Here is a 10,909-nt window from a genome sequence, read left to right on the forward strand (position 1 = left end):
TTGTTTCACTGGAGGAGGCAATGGACAGTCGACAGTTTATTTTCTCTCTCTCTCTTGCATTACAGAAACGTCACGTCACCGTCACGGGCACACACCACTAGCACCGGCACTAGCGCCACCGTCACCGTGGGATCGCACGAGTGGCCGCCTTTTACTACAGGGGCAGCGCGATGTGTGGGTGCACAGTCGCCGGGCGGCCACGGCCATGGCCACGGGAGGGGGAAGGAAACGGCACGCTTTGTCCGGTCTCTCCACCCCGGGGCCGGCGACGTGACGTGACGACGCGCGCGCGTGCGGTGCGGTGCGTTGCTCTCCGGTCTACACTACCAGTAGGTACAGACGTACAGTCTACCGACGGAGGCAACAGGCAGGCATCGCCCGCCGCGAGATTTTCGTAGCTCCCCGCGGCAGATTTTCTCCCGGAAAGAAAGGTACCCCTCGCCCTACGCCGGTGTGCGCCCGCCCGACGCGTCCAATCGGTCGACCCCGCCTTGGCCTTGGCCTTGACCCGCCCGCCCCTCGTCGTCCTCCTCGGGTTCGTTCGTGTGAAATCTAGACAAGCAAAGACGTACGCACGCACGCATGCATGCATCGCGATGCTCTTGGAAACCTGGTCGAGGCTCGACTTGAGAGGTCCGTCTTGGCGACTGTCGACCCAGCACCAGCAGTGCCCAGGTCAGTCATCAGGCTTGCAATCCTGCGCGAGTTTCGGGCCATCTGCTCGCCGCTAACCGACACCTCCTCGTCAGGTTTGTACGTATATTACTGTTAGTGTACGATGGAGTAGTCGTTTGGTCAGGTGTCACTGCCCGTGGCGCTTGGCCGCATGCACCCGTGCGCGCGTGTCACTGCAGCAGCAGTCGCTCTGGACTCTGGAGGAGCAAACAGCATTTTAGCGCGCAAGCGAGAAGATCAGACGATCACAGTGGATCACGCACCTGCAACAAACCTACAGCAACACTACAGAGCAGGGTGCATGGCATGGCATGGCATGCATTCCTTCCTTCAAGCCGTGGTTTGTGGACTCGAGAGTTGCTGCTCACAGAGCTGCAGGGTTTGTCCCTGTGCCTGTGCCTGCGCGTCGACGGCAAACCGCATGTGCTCACAGAGGCGCGCACTGTGGCCTGGCCGATACTACGTGCTTGAATGAAGACTGATAAAAAAGCTCGTGGCGATGCTGCGTGCCTGCCTGCCTGCCGCCGGAGCACTAGTGCACAGCGAGTGTTGGATAGTACCATGAACATGAAGAACATATATTCCACGAGGTGAGGCCCACGGGATCTCTGCCGCGGCATGCGAGAATGTGAGACCGGTGTTCACCTGATTCATTCATTCATTCTCCAGTGATCACCGCACTGCATGCTCGACTTGTGCACGCAGTATAACAGGCTGGTGCTCGTTCATCATTAAGAGCAACTCCAATCGGACGACCCATTTTGTCCCCCGCCGTCCGTTTGGGTCGGCGCGGACACGAAAGGCGGCCCAACGCGCCGACCCAAACGGACGCGTCTCCGCTTTTTGTTCGCGGGCGTCCCATTTCCGGCCTATTTGTGAGCAGGATTTGCGTCGGGGCGGACACGCGACGGACGCGCGCACGCTTGCCTTCTCCTCTCCCCGGGCCCGCTGGTCGGTGGCTCGTTGGCCTCCCCCCTCACCCCCCAGAACAACAACCCTCGCCCGCCTCCTTCGTCGTTGACGCCGCCGCCCATTTTTGTCGGCGACTCTGCCAGCCGCCGCCGCCGCCCACTTCCCCGTCGCCTGCCACCGCCGGGGAGCAAACTGCTTCCCACGCCGCTCCCCCACCGCACAGCCGCCCGCGACCAAGAAGCCGCCTCGACGCCCCGGCCAGATCCTCACCGGCACGCTCGTCGGACGCCGGCCCACTCGTCGGACGCTGGCAGGGTAGCTAGCTGGTCCGTGTGCGCCGCGACGCCCGCAAGCTGTTCGACAGTTTGCCAAGGTACGAAAATGGACTCCGTCGACGAGTTCTTTTTCCACAATTTCCTTTGCGACTCCGACGATTCATCGTCCGACGACGAGGAGGAGATATTGGCTGCCATGTTGGTCCATCACCACCTCAACATCTAGCGGGCGTTGTTCCGTGGCTCCATTCCGGGCCACCTTCCGGCGTTGAATCGCAACCGAGAGAGCGGGCATTTCCTTCTTTGGAAGGACTACTTTTGATACAACAAACCCGTTGTTCAAACATCAAAAATTCCGCCGCCGTTTCCGTATGAGTAGGCATCTTTTCAACTGTATTAGAGAGGGGGTGGTCGGCTATGATGACTATTTCGAGTGCAAAGAGGATGCCGTCGGCAAAATCGGTTTCTCCTCTTATCAGAAATGCACTGCCGCCATCCGAATGCTTGCATACGGAGTGCCCGGTGATCTCATGTTGGCAACCAATAGATGTATCTTCTTTTATTCGTTTGCAAAACTATGTGAAACATTTTTATTTGTATCCGGCTTGTAAAACTATACTATTTTATTCGGTAAACTATGTTATTTGACAATATGTTTGAATGTAAATCAATGTAATATTTGGCGGCCAGCCGGCCACGCCGGCACATATGGGTCGGCGCGTTGGACGCGCTGCCGACCCAAACGGACAAAAAGCGGAGAAAACCGCCCGTCCGTTTGGGTCGCCCCATTGGAGTTGCTCTAATAGCCGCATAGTCCAACAAACAGAAGATACTTGTGTTGTCACTAGTCACTACTAACAGTCGCGCGCCCATCAGGAGTGAAAAATTGTTTGCCGTGATATAGATCAGCTGTTGTTCACAACGATCTTTTGGTACAGCAAATCTAACCGGTCTCTGTAACACTTTAAGGATGATGGAAATAGTTCAAAAACGGCGGCCCTCTTAGCCGACGAACTCGCGGAAATGCAGGCAAAAGTACATCCATGTTTGTATCAAAGCTCGCTGTCGTCACCCCCCGCGGTGGCGCCAGCAGATGTCTTCCCATTGACGGCGATGAGCTCCGTGTCGAAAACCAGAGTTGCACCACCTATCATCAGAGTTCAAAACTGCTAGTCAGCATTGCTGGTCAATGAAAGAGTGCACGGCGGCATGCCGTGTTTGGATCATAAGATAGATGCAGGCAACAAACTCGCTGGAATGGCAATATCAAAGTTGACGATCTACACTGTACACAGGATATGATTTCATCACAAGGACCATACCAAGCAAACATACAAATAACAAGCCATACCTGGAATCTTTGGTGGGGAGCCTCGCTCGCCGTAACCCATCTTTGCGGGTATTCTTAGCTTCCGCTTTTCGCCGACACACATACCTAGTAAACCTTGGTCCCAACCTACACACAGACGGAAACAATAATGTGTGTTGGCGCCATTGCGAAGGTTTCTGATAAGAACAATGCAGGCCGTTTATCCACGTTTCTTTTTTGTAACATATATTGTTGTTTGTTCAAGCCAGTACGATATGGACCACAGATAAACCAATAATCGCATGCTGCTCCAGGAAAAGAGAATAACCTTTTATCACCTGCCCATTCCCAAGAGTGAATTCGAAGGGATCACCTCTGTCATAGCTAGAGTCAAATACTGATCCATCAGTGAGTGTCCCCTGCACGCAGCATAGTCAAGCTTTCAGCTGAATGACAAAAACTGTGGAGACAAATCGCTACAGGAAAAGCATCAAAGAGTTTCTTTCAGGCAAACATGACAAACAAACCAGGTAAACAACGCAATAAAGGCCATAAATTACTAGGGTCACTCTGCCATGATGTTTCTCACTTTCTCTGCACGGCATCTTAACTGGTTCATGTTAAGAGACATCGCGTTAAATAGCTATCACAACTGATTCATTATAAAGTTGCTGCACACATGAGAGTATGTATCGTACATTTGGACTATGTTGTTCATAAAGTCATTGGAAGGAACAGTAGGAAGGTTGCAGTAAGGGAAACTCAGTGGCCCTTGCTTCTGAGACTTGGAATTGCAGGCTTGTTATAACTAGCTACAGTCATTATTTCTTTTGACTAGAGTACTATCAAGTATCATAAGTGAATAGGATTGCTGACTTCAGATAAAAGTGTCGGTCAAATACTTACACGATAATGCACTTTAATCTTGTCACCTTTGTGAGCCTGTAGGGTACATGATTCAGGCTTGTACTGAAAAGAGGATGAGCCAAAGAAAACAGTGTCATGTGAAGTCACAGTGATACTATCATTGGAATGTAATAAGAATGAAAACATAACCTGTATACAATTGCCTTAGAACTTTATAAATCGAATGTTGCACGATTGTAGATTAAGACTTAATGAGTGACTGAAAGCTGGGCACGTAGATACAGAAAATCTCACTTTCTAAAAAAAAGATACAGAAAATCTCTACCCTCCACAGTAAGGGTGTTCATCAGCCTTTTTTCTAAACCATTCAAACCATCTAAGTACATCTAAATCTTCTATGTATCTGATAATGCTATTCAAAATTATTACTCCTCTGTTGCAAATGCAGCGCGTATCCTGACTGTCCAAACCCATGAGTTGGCCAACAACTAATCCAACAGTACATGCGTTATGTTATAAGTATAAGCTTCATACCATTAAATTTGCATGCAAAAGCACTTGCCTGTAACTAGTTTTATAGCTATGAATGAAATACAAATACAGGAATTTGCTGTCAAAGTTGAACATCAGACAGGGCAAAATACAGCCTATGACAACTAAGAGAGTACTATCGCGCATGCTTCAATGGTATGGACAAAATGTGATGAACACCCCTATACCACACTCTGGTTTGTGGTTGAATACTGGATATTCCATTTCTAAAATAATGTATGAACCTTAGCAGTAAGTACATAATTTTCTGTTTGTCATAGCAGAAGAATCATGAAAACAAAGGTTGTCCACTTCTCCGCTCAGCTTTTAATTTACATCCTGTGTAATATGACAAGTCCCCACAGAAGGGATCTTGGACAGTATTGAAAGTTTGGAACAACATTCCTTAGAAGATCGAATGTTACTTCTGAGAGATATCCATCGTGGCTTCTTGTTAATACATCAATATAAAAGCACACACTGGTTGGTTAAACAACATTCCTTAAGACTACACGAGTAAATTGCTAATTAGCTTCGCCGCATTTTTATTTTTACTAATTAGCTCTAGTGAACAAACTGCAGCCTGAATCTCACGCCCTGTGTGTGAAGGAACAACAGCCTATTTCGCACTTGCGGATCTGCAAACCTCCCAAACCTAGCAATCTAGCATCATCCAACCCAGCCTTTTCCTGAACTCTGCACTGAAGGATCTCAGATCCGCCGGAACACAGAAAGCAAAGTAATACAAGAGAGCAGCAGAGATTGCGATTTGGTTACAATCCTGCAGAATACGGACCTTGACGCCGATCTGGAGCTGTGTAACATCCGCGGACTTCTTGGCCGAAGCTGGAGAACCAGATCGAAAAACCGAGTGAGCAAAACCAAATCGAGAGAAAAACAGAACATATCTTTACACGACGCAACAGGTCGATGGAGCAGGTGGAGGTTAGGTTGCGGCCCGCGTTTTACCGGTCAGAAGGACGGCCGCGATGGCAACGACGGCGAGGCAGAGGAGCCACGGCTTCTTCGTCCCCATCGCTCTTCCCTGCAATCCCTACCTGGTCAGCGGCCGAGGTACAGTTTCTTTGGATCGTATACGGTTTGGACGGGACTACAACTCGGGTACCGTTACGCGTTACTATACTATACACACGCGTGTACAAATGGAATTTTTTTTTTGGAGGCAGTATACAATTTTTTTTGAGCAACTTTTCTTTTTTTGAGACATTTTTTTGAGCAACTGAGGCTGTATACAATTGGAAGCCATCATACATTCGTGACATAACGGTCCAGCCCATTTTGACATAACGGTCCAGCCCATTTTGGATTTCGGCTCAATATGGATGGGCCTTGGATGCTAGGGTTATATCTCACTTACTGTCAGGTTTTAATGGAGCCAACGTAGTTTTCAGAGGTTCTAAAAATGATACCGGCTTGTACAACTTTCCATGCATTTTTTCTTTCCATTTTTGGGTTATTTCATTTTTTTCTTGTAATACATGTCATACATTTTTTGTACATACATGAATATTTTTCTTATACAAGTAATATATATTTTTAAATCTATAATGTTAAAAAAATCAATACACTTCATAATGTTTAAAAATATATAATGTCATACATTTTTCTTATACGACTTCCATAATGTTTTGATCATTTTTTGTTCACATACATGTTAACCATTTTTCAATACACGTTGAACATTTTTTAATTGCACATAACATTTTCGTAAACTACATGAATATTTTTTACATTGTATATGTTTATTTTCAAATACATATTTGAACGGTATGTTGAATAATATTAAAAAAATACACCTTGGACATTGGTTTGAAGGGTACAGATATATTTTTCAAATTACATTATTTTTTGTGTTAACAATTTTCCAAAAGTGAACAAACATATTTTTGAAAGGTGTGAACAATTTTTCTAAATGCCACTTATTTTAATGGTACAAACCGTTTTCTATTTATATGTATATTTTAAATACGTTGTATATTTGTTTTTGAAAAAAATTGATGAACATATTTTTGACACACATGAACATTTTTCAAATGCCACGAACATTTTTAAAATGGCCCATATGTTTCTAGAAGTTGCATGAACATTGTTTACGCTGCGGGAATAGTTTGAAAATGTGTGATGAATGCTTTCTTTTAAATATTTTTTGAACATATGTATTCAGAATATTTTATAAACTACAAACAAAAAATAAAAAAATAAAGTAAACAAGCCGAGCGAATAAATGAACAAACCTGCTATTGGGTTGTAACTGCGCTACCCCTGGGATACACGGTGGTCTGACTATAGGTTACTTATAGGCCATTAAGTCAGCGTTGATGTATAAAAAAATCACCATCGACGCTTTGTGATTGTGGAAAAAATAGTGGGAAAGCAAGAACATATGGAGTCCAATTCAAATAAATAAATAAATTGATACTACATAGTTGGGAAAGAAATAACACTGAAAGGGTCTCAAAGAAAATTCGTGACTAGAGTGAGGAACTCATGAGCCTCCAATTTCACTAGAAATCAATTTTCAACATTATTTTGAATAAATATTAAAACAACACATTGAACATTGCTTTGAAGGGTACGAAATATTTTAAAAATTACGTGAACTTTTTGACATTGTATTAACATTTTTACAAATATGAACAAACATGTTTTTAAAATGAGCGAATATATTTCTATTTTTTAAATTATACATACATTTTTACATTGTATAAACATTAAAAAAATGTCACAAACATATTTTGAACACAATTGAACATTTTTTGAAATGTACAAACATTTTAAAAAGTCAAGTGAACATTTTTTACATTGCATGAATATTTATTAAACCTTCGATGAATGCTTTCAAAATGTTAATTATTTTTTGGAACATGCGTATTTAGATATTTTTGAAAATAAAAACAAAGGAAAAAGAAAAAAGACGAAGCAAACAAACCAGGTGAATAAATGAACAAACCTACTACTGGGCTAGCCCGCTAGGCCGTTCCGTGAGGCGACACGGTGGTAGCTCTCGCATCAAGCGAGATGTAACCGTGCTAGGCCTGGGATCCACGGTGCTTTGAGCCTTTGACTATAGGCGGTTAGTAATAGGCCGCTATGTCACCATTGGTGTATAAAAATAGTCATCGTTGATGCTTTGTGATTGTGAACAAAATAGTGGGAAAGCAAGAACATACCGCAGAGTTGGGAAAGAGATACCACTAAAAGGGTCCCAAAGAAAATTTGTGAGTAGAGTGAGGAACTCATAAGACTCCAATTTCACTTGGAACCAATTTTCTACATTATTTTGAATAAATATTAAATAAATACAACATTGGTTTGAAGGGTACTAAATATTTTTTAAGTTACTTGAATTTTCTGACATTGTATTAATATTTTTGCAAATATGTACGAACATGTTTTTGAAACGAGTGAGCATTTTTGTTTTTTTTAAATGGCACAATTTAAAACAAAATTACGGTTACATTTTTTTTACATTGTATATACATTTTTTAAATGTCTCAAACATATTTTTACACACATGAACATTTTTTGAATGGCACAAACATTTTAAAAGTCATGTGAACATTTTTTACACTGCATGAATATTTATTAAATGTCCAATGAACTCTTTTCAAATTGTACTTATTTTTTGTAACATGTTTATTTAGATTTTTTTGGAAAATACAGACAAAAGGAAAATAAAATAAAAAATGAAGCAAACAAACAAGGTGAATAAATGAACAAACCTGCTACTGGGTTGGCCCACTAGGGCATTCCGTGAGGTGACACGTGGTAGCTCTCGCATCAAGCGAGATGTAGTCGTGCTAGGCCTGGGGTCCTCGGTGCTTTGACTACAGGTTACTAATAGGCCGCTAAGTCAACATCGATGTATAAGAAAAGTCATCTTCGACGCTTTGTAATTGTGGACAAAGTAGTGGGGAAGTAAGAACATACTGAGTTCAGTTCGAAAAAGAAGATTCCACATAGTTGGGAAAGAGATAGCTCCAACAGTGTCCCGAAGAAAATTAATCAGTAGAGTGAGGAACCCAAGAGACTCCAATCCGATTCTATGTTCGTTGGCCTTGTCATGGGGACAAAGAAATCTCATATCAGATGGTCGAGATGCATTAGATCAGCTTGACGACTGTGATAAAACCTAAGATGGTTACATGAATCCCATAAATGGTTTCATGAATTGCTTTCCTTTGCGCTGACCATATCGCCCAAAGCATGAGCAGAATCGTCGTTAATTCTCCATGTGAGTTGGTTTCCATGAGGTGAAACAACCATTCCCCCGCTCTATTGCACGCGCGCGCGCGCGCACACACACATGCGGTCATCTGCTCCGTTAGCTGGTTTTCCATGAGTGTCCAAGCGCATTTCGCCATTGTGCAATCAAATTAGATAGTGTCTCCAAGAGTCATCTGCGCCTTGACAAATTGCACATCTAGCATATTTAGACCTGTTTGGATGACGTAGCACATCTCCCGTTGGCAAAGAATATTGAGCCAATCTCCATGCAAACACACAAACCTTCCATGGCACTTTAGTTTTCCACAAATAGGACCAACATTTTTCAGTTTTGTTAGAACTTGAACTAGATCGTCCTGATGCAGAGCGCGAGAGTTGCACACGCTCGGGTGGCTCCTCATTGGATTCCCCCTCGTGAGGGCTACATCAAGTTAACGTGGATGAAGGGATGCCGAAGGTTCTCGCGAGGGGAGCTTCAACAAGGGTTTGTAGAGACATGTATATCATTTTTCAGGGATCTTATGCTTGTGTTTTTTACAACTTAATTGACCCAACAACCCTTGAAGCTTGGGCATGTTGTGAAGCTGTGGACCTCGTAAAAGATTTACATGCACAAAAGCTTTATGTTTCATGTGGTGCAAACATGGTCATCAAAAGAATCAACGAGGGATATTTTGGGCAGTATAACTCAATCAATAGAGAGATTCATGAAAAGAAAAAGTACTTTGAGAACATTCTGTTCGTTCATGAAGTATGGGCCTAAAACTCTGACGCGCATAATATTGTTAGAAGCATTTTATCGCTGCATAGTGATTGATATGTTTGGCTCACTGAGCCTTGGGATGTATCTAATGTATCTCTAAACATTGGCCTGCTCATCTCCTTCTGCTAGTGCCCCTCCCGGCATAGTGGTGCTCCTCAACATCTCCTTCACTATAGTGGTGGCTGCCCCCACCCCTCCCTCATCTCATGCTTCCTATGCGCACCGTGCTCCCGTGCACGCGATGGGATCCCCTCACCCCCGGCGTCACGATCCAGCGGCCCCCAGTCGGATCTGGCCTGGTCTGCTCGCGTGTGGCCTCCTGTGGGCGTGTTTGTCTATGGTTGCTCTTTGCCTGCCCACGGCTGCGTCACTGGTCTCCTCCTCGCCCTTGCGGTTGTGTTTACCGCGGCCTCTTGGCGCCATGGCCTTCGGCCCTTCTTTCTACAGCTGTCGGCTTCTTCTTCGACCCTATGTAGCTCGGCTTGCGTCTCTTTGCTGCCTTGGCTGAAGGGCTACAATGGTGGGTGGACGACATGCTCTGGGCGTGAGGTGGAGGAGGCACTACTTATGGTGTCCCAGATTGGGGGTCACTTACCATGCCGTCCCCCGGCCAGATGGGCCGGGCCAAGGACCCCCATGTGGGTTCACCAGTGGGCCACGACAAGGCAGCCCATGGCGTATGAAAGGAAGATTCCTGAAGACTTGACGTATGCTCCAAGACATTAGAGGTCGTCAAAAATGTGTTCCCTTTGTACATAATCGACTAGGTTGTAACCCTAGACCTCCTAGTACATATACTCCCTCCGTCCGAAAAAGCTTGTCCCTCAAATGGATGTATCTAGCACCAAGTTAGTGCTAAATACATCCATTTGAAAGTCAAGCTTTTTCGGAAGTGGGGAGTATAAACCAAGGGGTATGTTTAGGATCGCAAGAAGGTCCAGAGGGGGAGATTAGACTACTTGATCAAATAAAAACCTAGCCTTGTCGCAATTTTAATTCTTGGCAAGTTTTAGCAATTCTCACAAGTCAAGTAACACCCTACACATGCAAGTCTAGATAGTTGGGAGCGGAAAGTAAAGACTTCGCATATGAACATAAAGGAGGGGTCAAAGAAAATCAAATGCAATGAAGACACGGTGATTTTTGGCGTGGTTCTAGTAGGTGGTGTCATCGTACGTCCATGTTGATGGAGACTTGAATCCACGGATAGTATCGACTGCACGAGCACGAAGGGTCTACGAAAAAGCGACCTTGTCTATGCCATCATAGCTTCCATCCACAAAGGACTAGCCTCACTCGGGGTAGATCTTCATGAAGACGACGATCTCC

General features: G+C 44.7%; 1 protein-coding gene across 1 annotated transcript; it reads right to left on the bottom strand.

Moving 5' to 3' along the window:
- Positions 1 to 2,692: 2,692 nt before the first annotated feature.
- On the bottom strand, positions 2,693 to 5,701 carry LOC109741142 (peptidyl-prolyl cis-trans isomerase FKBP15-1). Its single transcript, XM_020300221.4, has 6 exons — positions 5,539 to 5,701; positions 5,366 to 5,415; positions 4,078 to 4,140; positions 3,500 to 3,590; positions 3,214 to 3,318; positions 2,693 to 3,009 (listed from the first exon to the last, which is right to left on the bottom strand). Exons 1-6 carry the CDS (start codon positions 5,603 to 5,605, stop codon positions 2,915 to 2,917), a joined length of 471 nt encoding a protein of 156 aa, XP_020155810.1. The 5' UTR covers positions 5,606 to 5,701; the 3' UTR covers positions 2,693 to 2,914.
- Positions 5,702 to 10,909: the final 5,208 nt, after the last annotated feature.

This window comes from Aegilops tauschii, chromosome 3, assembly GCF_002575655.3.
Source record: "Aegilops tauschii subsp. strangulata cultivar AL8/78 chromosome 3, Aet v6.0, whole genome shotgun sequence".
NCBI classification, from domain to species: Eukaryota; Viridiplantae; Streptophyta; class Magnoliopsida; order Poales; family Poaceae; genus Aegilops; species Aegilops tauschii.

Bases quoted from the DNA above. Each gene is read 5' to 3' on its own strand.
- LOC109741142 (XM_020300221.4), bottom strand. From the start codon at position 5,605: ATGGGGACGAAGAAGCCGTGGCTCCTCTGCCTCGCCGTCGTTGCCATC. The intron at 3,591-4,077 runs GTAAGTATTTGA...TGCTGCGTGCAG, and splicing joins AGATTAAAGTGCATTATCGT to GGGACACTCACTGATGGATC. The intron at 3,319-3,499 runs GTTATTCTCTTT...GTCTGTGTGTAG, and splicing joins GAATGGGCAGGTGATAAAAG to GTTGGGACCAAGGTTTACTA.